Below are 17,889 nucleotides of genomic sequence, written 5' to 3' on the forward strand. Positions count from 1 at the left end.
CAATTCTTAAAATTGAAATGATTAAACGTCCGCACGGTTAGCATCCGCGATTTAGCGTGTACACAGTTTCGGAGATTTTTGGGATAATATTGTGTATGTTGATTTACAGTCTTGGATTCTTTGAATTTGGTATGTGCCCATGTGATGGGATAAACATTATTTTCTTTCTTGCAAGCATAATTCTTTGATCATACACGTGTCCTGATAAGATATATTGGTACAATGTAATTTGTTAAATGTTAGCCCACAGTGATGCAGTTTTGGTTCACAGTTCAAATACATGCGGAGGTGTTTTCCTTTTACCATACAGCTTGTAGTAGTTTCTATATTTTGCTTTAGACCGGTCAGCTGGCATTCCGAGAGTTAAATAACTTAAGATGCAGTGCGTAATGCCACCAGCAACATGTATCCTCAAAATATGTTAATTGGCAGTTATAAAATACATGCTGGGTCCCTCGTGTTTTTGTTTACCTATTTACAAATAATGAACACTAATTCTTATATATATAATTATATATTTTAGGATGCCACCGAAAATAAGTTAAATTACCTGCTTATGGATCTCCCTTGCTGTTCTCCTTGTACTGCCAACTTATCCTTTACCGTATACGCTGCTGTGATGGACATTTGAGTAGGTAGGTTGCGTTAAACATCGGTGTCGCCGAAAACTCCTACAATAGATCGTGACTGACGGTAATTGATGTGGCATTCTTGAAAATGCGAATGCAGGACTGGTACTCGGTGGACAGGTATAGGTAAAGATCGGCTTCTGTTCTGCCAGGATTCAAATGAACTTGACTTGAGCGGCCAATATGGTTCTTTAAGAAGCAAATGAGCTCCACGGTGGTTCCAAGACTTTGTGTGAAGCACATTATGAGGCTTTCACAAGGCAAACAACAGGATTTGCCCCCTCTGCCAATGAAGCTATTTGGTTGTGAACTAAAATAGATAGTCTCTACAGCACATCTCTCAAGCAGTTCTTTGTGAGTACAGGTTTGTCAAAGGCTGGTTTAAGCCTTGCTAAGGCCAGCGAATGCTTCCTGTGGCGTCTGATTTAGAGATAACAGGTATTTTAGGAATGCATTGCCCCAGTTTTAATTTACTCAAAGAATCCACTTCTCTATTGTGTTGGAAAACGAAATGGGAACTTTGCGACTGTAATTTAAGTGAAAAAATGTCCACTCCATTTACATGACACGTGCAAATATATGCTAATACGATTTTCCTTCATCATTTTGGAAAATTCAGATACAGTACTGCCAGTGGGGGAACTAAATATTTCATGGTTCTCAGAGCAAAGTAGTTTGTTTTACTTAAGTCTGCATTGAAAAGTATTCCACGTGTGGTCTTTGTGGTTTTAACCAGTGAGGTTGTTGGTGTCCGGAAGGGATTATGTACCTTCACAAGTTGTTGCTAATATTCAGGACAAGACTTTAATTGCACTATCTATGTATTGGTTTCCATGTCCACAATCAACGTGACAGCTTAAGTGACTTGGATGATTAACTCTAAAGGCTTAATGCATCGCATTTCATTATTTTGATACATTTCAAAATAACCTAATGTGACATTTACTTTTGTAAACAAAGTAAATTTACATTTGTAGTTGTGTAGTTACATTATTTCCTGGGGGTTTCTTCCACTCAAGATCAAACACTGTTTAAAGAGTAATCAGTTTCAGTAATGTATTGATAGTTTAAAGACGGATCCTTTAAGTGGAAGATTGTTGGGGAGGGGGTCACGTGATAACGTTTTAAATCACAAGATGACACACATTTTCAATAGTTGCTGTAGATGCTCAGACATGAGCAGCAATTTGCATCCTTGGGCAAAAAATAAACTTAAGAATTATTCTTTGGCAGATGTTTAGAAGCCCTTTTGAAAATTGATATTCTTGTTTGTGGCTACCTGCCGTGGAAACACGAGGGTTGGGATGTCATCAGAAACCCCGTTTAGCATATGTTGTCAAATACATTTAAGTTACTTTCTAAGAGTATGCTCTTTAGAAATAATTGGTAAGTCAATAAATGCAATTTGCACAATGTTATGTAACAGGGATCTTCGAGGTTGGTGTGTATTTTTTAGCCAACGATGAATTTCAACGGGGAGTATTCATTCAACACAAGTCGTTATGTGGGCAGTGTAACATCTATGGATGCCTACAGTTGGCATGATACGGCAGATATTAGACGTGGGCGCACAGGTAAGAATAGGAATTGACCAATGTTGCGTGATGAGTTATGTAACAAGCACTTGTGTAAATCCTAGATATTTTATGGATGGTGAGGAAGTAATAAAAATGGCACGAAGGAAGTGAGATAACAAAAAAGCCACCCTTGGTCAATCCACTGCTGAATGAAGTCTTCATGGGGGGTCAAGGAAATTGTTCTCGTCATATTTCACCACATTGGACAGTATGGTTTGGTCTAGACTGTCCGAAAGACTGCTTCAGATATCATCACTCTTATTAGCCATGTTGTAGTGCACAAATTATTGCACCACCTCACCCCCAAGGCCTGATAATGATGAAGTTAGAATTACATGAAATTTACAACCCTTTGTCGATCCACTGTTGGTTGACCGCTTCCCTATGCCAAATTAGTAATTGGGGTTGATTGACCATGCTTCACCCTGCTGGTCAGTGCAGGTTGGTGATGTTAACTGTGGCCAGGAATCAAATTCGGGTTTCCGAGTTCATAGTGCATTCAGATCAACATCGTGCCACTACACCAGCACGTATATGCTGTAAGTACGCTTAAAGCTGCATGTCATATTCTAAAACCATGTATTGTGTATGGTTATTGATCATATTGGCTAACAAAAGTGTGAGGAGGTAAGCTTCCTATTTGGTACCCTCAGATATGAAAGAGTCGCGTGATAATTAGTATTTATTTTATTGACTTGACTCTTGATGCTTTCTGCATGGAATGAAAGTTATGTCAGTGCTTTTTGAGAAAAAAATCTTGAGTGGTTTTTAAGTTCACCTATTGTCAGGCCTTTAAGCTCAAATTGGGCAGATATGTATCCCCTTATTTAGGATCCATATCTGGTGTTTACAGTTGCCTGTATTGCGTCCATTATAATCTCAAAGGTGACTCACACGAACTGGCTTCATCGGTTGACCTACATTCACAGTTGGTTTTGAAGCTAAATAAAGGAACCGTAAATTTCCCACACATGGCGATTTTGCAGAGTGGTTCTTGTTTTTTTTACGCTGACCTTTAAATGATAAATAACAACAACTTAAAGAGGAAAAGTTATTTTGAATTTATCCTTTTAGGCTAAGGTAAATCTCTCCCTCACATGGAAAAAAACCCAACCCTTGTAGTTATCATGATTGATGGATTGCTTATCACAATGGTTGCCAATCGTTTGAATTGGTGTTTCGTTGCTGAGCTTTTTTGGAAAGTAACATGCATGTTAGGTGTCATTTTCACTGTCTGAAACTAGTCTGCTAGCCCTAACTATAACCCTTATTGAATGTTGTGGACACTGTAGTTCTATGTAAGGCCTTCAAGTGGACTCAGCGATTTGTCTGACCACGAAGACTTAGTTTTACTCTGAGGGAGAGTACAATTGACTAACATTTTCGTACATGCATGTTTGAATTTGTGAGCACGAAAAAATAATTGTCTATCCCCTCGTTATTCACGAACTTGCTATCCGTGATTTTGGCTATCCGCGAATCGCATGTGTAACGACTGCAGAGAGAGGAAAACTGATGAGATGAAGTTATGAGAGAGAAATGTGAGAAAGTGATGAGATATTATGATGCTATGCATCATAATAATTTAAGGTAAGTTCATTTATAAACTATTCGTTAATACTTTCATATTTGTTTTTATTGGAGCCAATATTTTTTGTGCTATGATAATTATCATGCATTTAATATCTTATTAACGTATTTATTTAAAGTAATATTATCTGCGAAATTTGCTATATACGAGTGTTTCGGGAACGTAGCCCTCACGAATAACCAGGGAATACTATAATGAAACGTTGCTGGATTATTAAAAATAAAGCTTTTTGGGTGGGCTGAATGACAGCTTTTATGTTTTTAATAAACCTACCCTGCAGCTAGCTGTTGGCATACATGTACAATGAAATTAATAAACATAATATCAGAGACAGCATTCGCACTGTAATTAGAGCAGGTGCTTGAAATCTCAATTGACCACTCTGTCGAGAAACAGTCAACCATTTAAAAGGCCATTATTGAGCTTTCTTTACATTCTGATGCAGGACCTATAAAAAATCTCCCATTTGCAAAAGTCTTATTTCAACGATGCTTAATGATTACACACTGCCAACAAGTGTTGATAACAAATCAACACAGCGCAGGAAAGCAAAGGTGCCTTATATTGCAATCAGAAAATAGGGTAAAGCACGACAGTAGCTCCTGCTTGCCCTGGAAAGCAGCCATCCCAGAGTCCCCGGATGCAATTTTTTTTTGGCATGACATCGACCGTGGCAGGCAATGGTTGACACGTCTGATTACATCGGCACATACCCAACGTGCCTGTAGTACACTCTGCTGTTTATAGATGCCCTCTTACAACCCAGCACTGGCTTGCAGATTGTTCTCAACATTTGGCTGGGAAAAACCACTTGGCTGTCTGTGAAAAGGGGGGGGGGGCTTTGTGTAGCATTGTGTTTATCATATTAGTTTATGTGCCATCCATGGCGGAGCCGTGCAGCCTTGCGCGGACGCATCCATAGAGCGCCAACACGAAGGGTTCTAAGGACCACAATGCATGGTGAAGAAAGCGGCGCCTAACAAAAGACAAACGCGCCGGGCACAATCCGCGATTTTACGGTTAGGTTTTTTCGCGTGCATTTCGTCCATCGGCCCATCGATGTTTATGTTTTGTGTGTGTGTTTGCGGAGGGCATCTCAAGAGACCTCATCCTTAAATTATCCCCCTCGTAAATTATCCCATGTGCCGTAGAACCCACGCGACAAACGTTTAGGCGCGAAGCATTCCTTCGCCTTAATTTGGATTTGGCTGGATACACTGATGTGAGGCACCTCTGGAAAGCTGTACATTGCTTGAGATTTTTGCGTTCATATTTGTATTTTGTGTGACCCTTGCTTTCAGTGTATTTATTGCGTGGTATGTTTTACGAGTCGGGCAGTATATAATGGTCTGGCTGGCGTGTGCTACTCAAATGTATTTCCCATTTATTTGTTTGGTTTTTGTGTCGGCGGCAAGGAGACATTTGTGGTCAGCTTTGTTTATGAAGGGTAATGAAATCGTTCAATGTTTGCTTAATAATAAGCTTACAACGACGTATAGATTTAAAATGTGTTATTGCACTCATGATACATTGATCCAATAATGCATGCAAGAATCGATTCTTTTTTATTTGAATATGGCAAAGGTAATGGCTTCACATGGCCCCTGCAGCCAGGGAAAGTGCTACATTTCCTATATTAGTAAAAAAAATATTTAATCAAATCATGAGGAAGAACATGTGTTTCAGTTCCACTAAATATATCATTTTAAATCGGTGATACAAATACATCTAAATTGGTGTTATATTTACCCACTTTCTCACTGGTTTGCAGAATGTTCCATCTTTGTCAATGTGCATTGTTTGTAAATTTTTATTATTGATGTAAATGTGCTAACTGCTGTTATTGCGTGCTACCAGCAGCCCCGGCGATGCCACCCACAACGCCACCGGTGTTTCAGGCCCCCCTGAGGCCGGGCTTTGGCACTGTGGGCAAGCCCATCCAACTCAGGGCCAACTACTTCGAGGTGGACATCCCGAAGATGGACCTGCTCCACTACGACATCGATATCAAGCCTGAGAAGTGTCCACGCAGGGTCAACCGGTGAGCGTCACCCACCAGTGCAGTGACTCGCAAGGGGAAATTATGAGTTGTTCTTCGATAAAGTCTGCAGGGCAGACACTATCTCACCTTAAACCACTTACGGTACTAGGTCAATCGATCAGCTGTGGGGAAAGGTCCCTGTTTAATAAGGAGCGGTTAAGGGTGGTAAACTAAACATTGTTTAACGTTCATAAAAATACAATGCGATCTTTGTAGATGTTGCTGCACCTCTCCTCAGGTGTTTAAATTTTCACGTGAAAATGAAATTTTTATATTGGTCCTTTGGCATCCATGCTGATTACTAGGAAATAATGTCACGTCTTTTGTTAAATCATAAAATCAAGACGTGCATGCTGCTTTCCAGGAATGAGTAATTGTTTTTCTGAGAATTGTGGCAGTCAATTTTTAGTTCACATGTGCTGTGCTCAAATATTTTTACGTTAGATTATGCTGGAAGCAGCCAAATAATCTTAACGTAAATTGCATGGGAAAATCATAAAATGAAGTGGTGCTTTGCTTTATCATGCTGCTGGGTAGTTGGGAGAGGATTTCTAATTTAATTGTGAAGCACTGCTTTAATTTTAAATAAGTGCTATTTTTATGTAGCTGCTGCACTATTATACATGCAGTTCCGTGTCACTGCTCGCTTTCAGGCAGCTTGTTTGACGTGCTGGTCAAAGAATTCCTATGTGGAATTCGCATTGTATGTGCTTAGTTGCAATAATGAATTATGTACAGTTCTTTATCAATCTACTTGTCGATTAAGGTATCCCCGTGGGTTGTTTTGATCATACTTTTGTAGTGTCAGTGATTCGGAGACGAGGTTTGTAGGAGGCACCTTTATTAACAACACATTCACGGTCTCGTCTACACACCCTCTACCGCCGCTTAGCCGAGCCTGTACACAACACTAGCCGTCTAACACTGACGGTGCTGACTGAGACGGCCAGCAACTATCCTGCAGCGCAATATCTAGCGAAGACGGCAGCGATGACGAGACGAGTCTAAACTCAGAACCGGCAGCCTCGAGCTCCCGATCTCGGCTCCTTTTATCTTACCAGCGCGGCCTGGCCCCGCCCAGGCCGTGCCCTGGCCGCGCCTCCCTTCTCGAACCCACGAGCAGGTTCCAGGGGCCTCCATGACCCTTTCCCTAGTTCCTCCGCCCTGCCCACACCCGCTCACCTGCGTGTGTACTGTCCGTCCACCACAGTTGCCGCTGCTGTCCACCAGCCGGCACTATTACACGACATTCGTCATGTTAGTCTGCATATTGGTCAAGGGAAGGCCCAAGACCGGTTCAAATAACAATCATCACCAGGTTTCTAAATCTCAGGTCGCCTGGCTTTTGGAGCACTGGCTGACTACAGCAATGTCCACCTCCACTGCACTCTGATTTGTGACTTTTAGCAATGTTTTTGGGGGATTTTTTTTTATCTACAACAATGGTCTTCTGTAGGGTGCTCGACACCGTATTTATATTAACAGGCATGTAAATGATTACAAATGTTTAAGTCTAACACAAACCACCTGAATTTGATTGCAATGCCGAGCAGCAGGATTGTTTAGACAGTGCCAATTCAATGACCATAGATATAATATCGCATATATTGAGTTCCTCACTTGATTACCAAAGGCCATGGAGGGTTCTTTGATGTGTTCATATCAACAAAGGTGACATGACAACACACCATTTAAGTTTATTCTCTATTTGAAGCACTCGCTGATTGAACTGCGAGTGTTGTGATTGACATTAATTCACTGGAGCACAGCTGAGTGTGCTCAGATGGAGCCCCCCTCCCCTATACCAGTGATCCTTATCCAAGGATCACTGGTATAGAGCCCATTCAACATTGGCAAGTGCCTTTTCCTTTTAGAGGTATATTATGAATGTTAAAGATCCTGCAGTACTCTTCACTAATGAGAGCGCGCTGCTGGGATAATGAGCAGGAGTCATTATTTGTCTTTTAATTTTGAACGGACATTTAAATCGATGGAAAGCAAGAAAATATCTAAACATTTCACGGTTGTAAACATTTTTACTACTGCGTTTTGTTGTAGTCATTCTGGAGTTTAATGTATTTGTTGTGAACCGTATTGTTTGAGTTGCATTATGGAGTGGAAGAATTTCGTAACAGGCAGTCAACGGTCATTATTCATGTGGGAGTGTTGAGGGCATGTTGACTGTGTGTCTTGTGCTCTAGGAATAGTAAACTATTCCGAGGCAAACAGCTGGTAGCACTTGAAATGCCAGCAATAGTTATATTATTGAAATGGGCATTTTTTTCCCCCTTTTTTTTCTTAGAAAGAAGGTCTGGTACTGCGTATAGCCTGGAAAAACAAGAGCTGCTACCAAGTACCGTTGGAAATAGAGTCACGTGTATTTCGAGGGATATATGTGCGAGTTGTGAGTGCTGGCGTGCTTCATGTATGCACCTTCCTAGCTGCTTAGCCTCCCATTTACTTGGATTCCTCTCCTGGCATGCCTGTGGTTTTGGCAGTTGGCAATATGTACCAGTTGCAGGTTTCCCATAGGCCCTCTGAAAATGCACACCCGGTTACTGTGTCTCAATAGCAGTGGTTGGGAGGGGAGTTGGCTGAACACGGTGCTTGCTTCATGACAGCATCTAGTGCCGTGCAGAGCTTTCATCACTCATAGCCCTTTGTCAGTCCATTGCTGGATCAGGGCCTTCCCACACTGTTGGTTACGGAGGTTGCCCGTGCTTTACACTGGCCAGTGCAGATTGGTGAAGGGCGGGATGGGAGTGCCCAAGAGAGGTTCAGATGCACACCACTGCACTCGCCACCATCGTTAGCCGTGGCCCAGAAATTAGATTGCATGTCACCATGTTCATTCTGCAATTTGCAAACCGCTGCCCACCACGGGTATCATTTTATGCCGCTGGGTATAATAGAACATCGGCTCATATTTCATGAATTACCCTCAACGTTGCTTTAACAGTACGGTTGAACAGTTTTTGTTTGGTGGAGTTTCAAATTTTCACCACTTTGTCTATATAAAAAATAAAACCCCATTATGTGGAACCATCTGAAGCCCAGTCGCCAATATCCACAACACTGTCTGAAAACCACGTAGGGAATCAGGGCGAACGCCACCGTCTTTTGACCGGTCCTTGCGCAGCGGTGTGATGAGCATCGTGCTTGCCATGTTCACCTGCAGGGAGGTGGTGGAGCACATGGTGCAGCACTTCAAACACAAGATATTCGGCGATCGGAAGCCCGTGTTTGATGGAAGGAAGAACCTCTACACGGTCACGCCCTTGCCAATTGGAAGAGACCGGGTAAGCGATTTCCATCCACACATTTGCATGAGCACCATTCCGCATGTGATGACTAATCATATTCATCCTTCAGAATTCAATGCCACATTCATAAAAATGCACTGAACCTTACGTGCAAGAATCAATGTAAATCTATATTCAGAAGTTGCGTTTGTCTCCCAGAGTCCAGGGCATGTAGAGTCTTTAGGATATCGCAACGCAGATTAGTAGTCTTTTCATGTTTTTTGTTCCATGGTTACATTGTGTATGTATATATAGATTGCATGCACAAGCACCCACGTTGTATACCAAGTAAGGGATGAATGCATGAAACGCTATACATAATGCCATTTATACCTGAAAGCCTTTAATGAGTCTTAAGACTTTCAGGAGTGTCCTGCATTGGGGAGTTTGGTTGATTTTTTTGAGGAGTGTTTTATATACAATGTTACGTAATGATTCTTAATGTTCATTGTTCGAGGCCAGGCTAAGACGCAGAATTTTTCGGGTTTGGTGGTACATTTCAATGCTTGCAGACAGTTTTGAGAGGGACATCGCCACAAGGAACCACCTTGTTATGCAAGTAGAATAATGTGGTAATGTTTAATTATGGCTGATGGGTTGAACGAAACTGCATTGCGAAGCATCACAAATAAGATGTAAATATGAGAATCAGTTCGCTAATCAAATATTTACACCAGCTCGTGACATTTCATCAACTAGCTTTGAGGGGTGTAATTGTAGTGGGAGCACTGTCGACAGCAATGATTCTGATGGATGATGATGATGGTCAATGCAGGTGGAGCTGGAGGTAACGTTGCCTGGGGAGGGCAAGGAGCGCGTCTTCAAGGTGACCATCAAATGGATGGCCAACGTGAGCCTGCAGCTGCTGCATGAGGCTCTGAGCGGCCGTCTTGCACAGATCCCATACGAGTCCATCCAGGGCCTGGACGTGGTCATGAGGCATCTTCCTTCCATGCGGTGAGAAGTCATGTGAGGTGTAGATTTACCGCGCGAGTTTTGTGAGTAGGCCAAACTACATTGCCTCATTGTAATACATTTGAAGAAAAAAATATAGAGCCTTAATTTTGGCATGAATAACCTATTAACAGGAATTTCAAACCATTTTTTGAGGATTCTAGATTTGAAGTTTTTCGTGACTGCAAGGATCCATACTCTTTGTTTTTTTCGGTCAAGTCACGTAGGTAGAAAAATAAAATTAATTAAAATGAAAACAAATAATTTAATAATAATAATAATAAACAAAGTACTTTTTTAAGGATCCACATGGTTTCCCAGTTATGTATTGTAGCAAATAACTTTTACCACTGGGTATCACGCAATGGTCAAATACAGTTTAATACATTAAGTTGATTATAGTGATAATAACCTACCATGTGTGAAAAGGAACCCTGGTTCATGTCTAAAATAAGAAGTAAGTTCTTGACAAATTTTGCGGCATTTTAACTAATTTTGTGTTAATATTTTGTGAACAATCTACAATAATGATAATCCGTTTTCTTTATGAAAGATTTTCAGGAATCAGTGTCCATGGTGAGGACCTCACTGTTGCAAATCTGAAGGTTACGAATCATTCCGTTACATATTTTTAAAATAAAACTATTCATGACTAAAATTACATATACGTATGTATGTTGAACTTTTATCGCAACGTTCACTTCACATATAAAGTTAAATACAAGGGCAGCGAGATAGAGAGAGAGGTGTTGAGGTTTCACGAATGAGCAGTGGAATGAGCGCGTCCTGTGACGTGGAGCGTGGTGGAGAGCGAGCGAGCGACTGGCCCCGCCCCCATTTGTCGCGTTGCAGCATTCCTTGCGACCGAGCGCGACATGTCCGTGAACCGCTCGGATGCCTGTGGTCGGCACCGGCAAGGCGAGAGGCATGCAAGCAATGGCGCCAAAACCTAATAAAACCACAGCGAGCGTACATGTCAACATTTACACTTGACGCTTCTCAGAATGTTGAAGCCATACTTAAAAAAAAGTATTCTAACCGTTCGATTGATGAAGGTTGTGAACAGTAGCGATTAAGTGAAATTTCATGTAGAAGTTTAGTGAATTGAAAGTATTTCATGCATATTCTTAGGTTTTTTTTCGGTAAAATCACGTAGGTAAAAAATGTAAATTAATAAAAGTAAAATAAAAATCACGACGTTTCGGAGGCAACACAAGCCTCCGTCTTCAGGTGGAACCGTCACAGCACGATAGCTGTATCAAGTAAGAGAAATTCCAAGAAAACAGTCCTTGTATGGTTGAGGGTGGGAGGAGCCAAGGTAGGCCCTGGATATTAATATTTCATGCAGTTGGTCAAACCAGTGTGAAAAATATTTGTTGTATGCGTATACCTCATCCCCTTTAACTGACTTGTTAATGTTGAATGAGTGAAGTCTTTCTTTTATTAAAATCTATTAAATGAGCACAGCAAAATATATAATTTCTTGCCAAATGTAGAACCATCACAAGCCAGCCATGTCTCAGAGCACAGTAAACATTTTAGCCGTTCACTTTACAATGTTTCGTTTGTATTAATGGTAACGCACGGTTAATATTTTATTTAAAATGGTTGGTATGTCCATTCACTGGCTAAAATTGTAGTGCCCAGTGCTACATGTGCAGTTAACATCCATCTTTGATCATGTTTGACTTGTATATAGTTTGCATAATTGGCCACACCCTGAACCATACAAGCTGATAATTATTTCAAATTCAAGCACTTTTCTGCACAGACAAATTTGGCATTTAGCTTTAAACTCAAAAGCAGTATGATCTTGGACATATGTGATAGCCAAAAATAAGAACAAAACAATAACCACTACAATCTTGATTTGAAACTTTTGTGACTGCAGGAATCCATACTCTTTGGTTCTTTCGGGAAAGTCACTTTGATAGAAAATTAATAGATCACGACGTTTCGATCGCAAGACAAACAACCGTCATCAGGTGAGACAAACACAGCAGGAGAACTGCTGCCGCAGTGACTTTACTGAAAGAACCAAAGAGTGATAACCACTACAATTAATTTACAAGCCGAACAATTTTATTACTTGGACGACAATGAAAATGTTAACAGGTTTTTCCATGTTACGTCATTTATTGATGGCAGAACCAAGTATTTATGATTAAAAAATATATATTACAACGACATTATCATCTTCTTTTTGTCATGAAGTCATTGTCTACTTACTTTGTTTTTCCCTTATGTAAGTTATTTATGGATTGGCCCTAACTAAATGAAAGTCCTATCGACAGAGACCCTGAATCGTACATTTCCCCGTGTTATCACCGCATGGGCTCACTCACAATTGTTGCATTCGCCAGCCTCTAGACTCTCAACCCCCCCTCACCGTTAAATAGTCCTCACGGGAATGCTGCTGTGGAACCCACTCCCAGAGGTAGTACATCACCAAGAGAGACCTCGCCCACAGAGGTAGTGCTGAATACTAAGACTGGATTATCATTGGGGCAGGCAGTAGGGGGAGGACTCCCGACACATCTGCTGGGTAGATGAAGACCAGGCTTGGCATAAAAGCTTGCTTGAGCTGTGGGCCATCCACCTGGTGCCTCTGGGATATTTAGAGCAGGCACAAAGGGAAGAGAGTAAGGAGGGTCCACTGACAAAGTCATGGCCATGGTTATGACAACGAGAGACGCTGCCTCGGGCACCCAAATTTGATGTGGGAGAGAGGGAGCGTCTTCAGTGGCTCAAAGAACAGTTCAACGCATTCCTGAATCAAGTCCAGGAATCCCCCTACTTGTGGCATACAAGGCTGACTTGGATGACGGTGGTCACATTTATAATACACTCCTGCCCTTGCACACTGGCATCAGCAGAGGCATCTTGGGAGGGCAGTTCTATCGCTCGTCATGAAGTGAAGCTGTATCTTGCCTCTCCTCAGGTGAGAGCTGTGAGAAGGCTCGCTTGTTGAATTGGTGGAGGTGGCATTGACAGTGCTGTGGAAAAGTGTTGTTTATATAAATAAATAAACGGATTTCCCACGTTTTACTGTCACCCTCGCATTCTTTCCTCCTCCCCTATAGAGATTGGATTGATAATATCTTAGCTGTGGTGTTTGCAAGAATCTACTTGTTGGAGGCGGGAACTGCAAGGGCTATTCCTGGCTAACCCAGATCCTGTTGGTGAGGGTTAAGGCAGTTCCGGATGGTATCATCCTCTGCACGTAATGGTTTGGTGGGATTCTGGAGTTTGAGGACTGCACTGATCATGGACACACTGGACTCGCATGGTATATTCCACCATGAGGCTGCACTCCAGTTGAGGTGCCTCATATGGATAATTCGTTTTTGCGAGGTCTGGCTGGTAATGCATCCAAATAATGTTATTGTTAAACTGGCAAGGATGGTGTTAACTTCGTGTTTAGATAATTTATACAAGCTAACATGTATTATAAAATCCTGACCTTTGACCAAATGTCTTTTTACTCGACTATTCACTTAAAAAAAAAAGTTTACATTTGCACAAACCAAGACTGCTCACTTGTGTTAGAAGACAGATAATTGCACACACCTATATTGGGATAATTATGGGCACAGTCAGCGCTGGAGCGGGGAAGCAGAGAGCCGCGAGCATGTACCCCTACCAGAGCCTACGCAGATCGTTAAAGGTCCCATTACGCCGTTGTTGTAAGCATGCACCCATCTGTTGTCTTGCAGGTACACGCCCGTGGGCCGCTCATTCTTCACACCTCCGGAGGGCTACAGTCAGCCCCTGGGTGGTGGACGCGAGGTCTGGTTCGGCTTCCACCAATCTGTGCGGCCCTGCATGTGGAAGATGATGCTCAACATCGATGGTGCGTGATGCTGCCCAGGAGAATATTTTTTGTCCTACTTTAGCACTTGTCGTTTGGTAAACAGATGCGATTAGCCCCCGTTCACCCATCTCCATGATTAGCCTTTTGTCTCAATTTATTAGCTTAAGCCATTTCTTGTAATCTCTTTCCAACGGGCATTTTCAGCACTTCCGATTAGCACGGTTGGCTCCGTGCGGCGCGAAAGAAGTTTAGTATACGTAAGTTTTCCGCGTGCCTCTCGTACCCGGTGCTTCGAGCGTCTTATGTGTTCTCTGCCATCTGCGGTGCCTGCAGTGTCGGCCACGGCGTTCTACAAGGCACAGCCGGTGATCGAGTTCATGTGCGAGGTGCTGGACCTACGCACTGTGGAGGAGCAGCCACGACCGCTCAGCGATTCGCAGCGTGTCAAGTTCACCAAGGAAATTAAAGGTCTGCTGGCGAATAATCCTGAATAACATCGACCACAGCAAATAGTGCTCACATTTTGAAAAAATGAGAATAGGTTTTACCCCTTTCTGGCAATAAAATTTTTATTTTTATTATTTTATTACTTCCCTTCTACATGACTTTACCGAAAGAACCAAGAAGATGAATCCCTGCAGTCACGAAAGCTTTAAATCGAAATAAAACAGATGTTAAGATGTTCAAACACCAAATAGAAACCTTTTCCAAGGAATTATACTTTGATACTGGCAAAAAGGTCCCATTTAGTGCTCACATTGTTGTCAGTTTGCCATGTATATGGAGGCGATGTCAGCAGCTAATTACTGATGTGATCCCAAAGAAGGGTGGTGAAAAGTAGTATTTTTGTGTGTCTCAAGGAGTAAGTTTTCAATAAGTGCACATTGCACTTACATGATTTGTGGATCAGAAAGATGGCCACTGACAAATACAATGGAACAAAACTTTAAAAGTGCACTAAGAAGCTTGTGGGTGGTGCATCGGTTAATTTACACGGAGATTCAGAAAGCGCAGTTACAGGGACGATTGAACGAACACACATCAGACAAAATTGACCTTTAAAACATAAGATGGCTTGGGCAAGACACTGCTGGAAGGACAAGGCTGGTTTCGGAATGGAATGTGAATCAGAAAAGGTGCTCCACTTGAATGATAACCACAGAAAGGGAAGAATTATATCAGACCATGAGCGGGAGTGAGCTGGAATGTGGCATCGCAGGATCATGAAGGGACAGCAATGGGGCAGACGATGGCTAATGTTGATGGTGATGTACAGTACATACGTAATTGAAGAAACAAACATGTATGCTGTACATTGTTTCTAAAGCATACAACAACCTTGTGCCATTTGTCTTATAACCAGAGCCTTGTGTAGATATTTGCAACACAAATGAGATAAGCTTATCGTTAGCCTAACAGGAAACTGTGGCAAACTGAACGTAAGAGGATGTAAACTAAACGGGTGGATTTTAGAGTGTGGCCTCATAAGAGGTCCTGAGCTTTACTTGCAAGGCTCGCAACGCTTTGTGTAAATGTGTTTTTATCTGTCGACATTGTCACATTTTTTCGGCGGTGTTAGCATTGAGGCTTTAGCTTCTTAAATATGTGCATGTCAAACTCTATATGCCAAAAATCCCCACTAAAGTGTAAAACATGTTCTTGAAATTATTACAGCATATTTAATGCATTCCTACTCTTGGATAGTTTGTCTCCAATGTACATGATGCTTTATAGCAAAACAGATCTTTGTTCTAAGTATAAAGTATGGTCCCACAAAGGAGGACTTATTTTTAAACACTGCAGATTTTCACAGACAACACGATGGTTAACTTAAATAATGTTATAGATTTTAAGTTTTCGTGACTGCAAGGATCCATAGTCTTTAGTTCTTATGGTAAAGTCACGTAGGTGAAAATACAAAAATAATAATAAAAATAAAGAATAATAGTCTTTATTTTTATTCTTATTTAAAAAAAATAATCTTATCAAATAATTTATTTTCAAGCAGTGTCTCGCCAAAGGCAAATTGCGAAACGTTAAATTTTATTTTTAAAAATCTCATTAGAGCCTGGGGGTAACACTTTACAAAGGTTTGTCTGCCTTTAATGCGCACAACACTGCCAGAGGCCACTAAGTAACATTGTTTATGGACCATGTTTTTAACCCCACGTGTATTGAAAGTAAGATAGGGTCACATTCGCCAGCGAGCGTTAATATTTTTACGTATTATTTACTTATGTCTTTATATGTTCCGCATCATTAATTTAAAACTGTTTTTGAAAGTGTTGTATTAACAATAGAGGCTTTTGAAAAAGCAATGATAGGTGATTTAACATGATAGCTTGAGAGTTCATGCTTGGCATTTTCATACTGAAAAATGTTCCGTCCGTGGGAATTCCCCTTGCAAATGCGTTCAAGTCTGCCCTGCTAATTGAGACCACGCATGGCCAAACGGATGCTTTTGAGGACTATCGTAAGTACATCTGTGCGCGTGCACGCTTGTGCTCATGGCTGCGTGTTTTATTGCAGGGCTGAAAGTGGAGATAACCCACTGTGGGCAGATGAAGAGGAAATACCGCGTGTGCAACGTTACCCGAAGGCCTGCCGCACAACAGACGTAAGTGATGGAGCCCTCCAGCCCACCACTGCACAGTGCCCGAGTTGGGCTCCTGCAGCAGGTGGAGCGGTACATTCGTTGTTTTCTGTTTTGTGTTGAATACGTACGTACGTACGCTCGCGTGTTGAACTTCTTTCGTTACCGTACGAAGCCATCCGTGCTCATCGGAGGTGCGGGGGAAGGACAACACAATAAACACGAGAAGCAGTTCTGAAGAAATAAGTTTTCAATAACAAAAAATAGTTTTCAGCTTAGAAAATTTGTTTCAGTGCAGGCAAGACAAGTTAAACAAGACCACTAACAAATATGTAAGCATTTAAACATAATATTTGAGTTCGTATGAAAAGTCTGGACCTTGAGTGGGGCATGGTAGGTGTTTGTTATGTTAACACCGTCATTGAGAAGTGCAGTTCTAAGTTCACAATTGATATGAGTATCACTTTAGCACTCAATTGCCAAGCTATCATACATTTTAAACCCACGTGTGTATTTGCGGCGCACGCACGTGTGGGGAAACTGAGTGGCCTGAGTGTCGAAACACGTGCGAAAGTGATTAATTTCATTTTCCAGTGTTATGCCTTTTTCATAAGCACAAGATTCAATTAGCAAATTAAAAAGTATTCTGACATTCTGCAATTACTTTTAAGACTAAGGTGAGTTATGAGTGGGCTAGTTTAAGTGTTATGATTGTGGTTTGCTTTTGAAAGGGGTGTCAATGCATTGTAAGACTTTCATATTATGCTGTTTTGTCTTCATTAAGTTATGGTGATGAAGTTGTGACAAGACTGGTGGTGTAATGGCAACCAAAGGATATAAATTGTATTTGAGAAGACAGTGACTTGAGAGATGGAGCGATGAAATCGATTGATGTGCAGGCTTGAGATACCTTTTAGCATCACAAGACCACGAAGGATTACGACGACATGGTGGTGCTTTCGTCCCCATCAGTGGATAGACCGTGGCTCACCATGATGTCGATTTTGCTGCTCTCTCGACGTGCCCTCTGCAGGTTCCCTCTGCAGCTGGAGAGCGGGCAGACGGTAGAGTGCACGGTAGCACAGTACTTCAGGGACAAGTACAAGCTTCACCTGAAGTACGCGCACCTACCCTGCCTCCAGGTGGGGCAGGAAGAGAAGCACACCTACCTGCCGCTTGAGGTGAGCAAACTGAACACTGGAGAGGGGTGAAGGACTTGGTGGTGCCGTCCATGTTAGCAGAGCAGCAAGGAGCAGTGGTTTTTTAATTCGCTCCGTGCAATAAATGACATGCAGAGGTGGTTGGAAATTTACATGGCTTATGTCGTGCAGCCATGAGAGATTCGGCTGTCAGCGATTGAGCCGTTCAGTTGCTTTGAGAGTTGTTTA

At 41.8% G+C, this 17,889-nt stretch overlaps 1 protein-coding gene across 4 annotated transcripts in view; it reads left to right on the top strand.

The window, feature by feature from the left end:
- LOC144938489 (protein argonaute-2) overlaps positions 1 to 17,889 on the top strand; it is a 36,881-nt gene that overhangs the window by 907 nt on the left and 18,085 nt on the right. For all 4 annotated transcript variants that reach the window (XM_078866343.1, XM_078866344.1, XM_078866345.1 and 1 more), the window contains exons 2-8: positions 5,655 to 5,838; positions 9,017 to 9,137; positions 9,916 to 10,097; positions 13,811 to 13,947; positions 14,242 to 14,376; positions 16,438 to 16,525; positions 17,535 to 17,682. In XM_078866343.1, coding sequence (XP_078722469.1) covers positions 5,655 to 5,838; positions 9,017 to 9,137; positions 9,916 to 10,097; positions 13,811 to 13,947; positions 14,242 to 14,376; positions 16,438 to 16,525; positions 17,535 to 17,682 — 995 coding nt within the window. The remainder of the gene's footprint in view (positions 1 to 5,654; positions 5,839 to 9,016; positions 9,138 to 9,915; positions 10,098 to 13,810; positions 13,948 to 14,241; positions 14,377 to 16,437; positions 16,526 to 17,534; positions 17,683 to 17,889) is intronic.

This window comes from Lampetra fluviatilis, chromosome 22, assembly GCF_964198595.1.
Source record: "Lampetra fluviatilis chromosome 22, kcLamFluv1.1, whole genome shotgun sequence".
Taxonomy (NCBI): Eukaryota; Metazoa; Chordata; class Hyperoartia; order Petromyzontiformes; family Petromyzontidae; genus Lampetra; species Lampetra fluviatilis.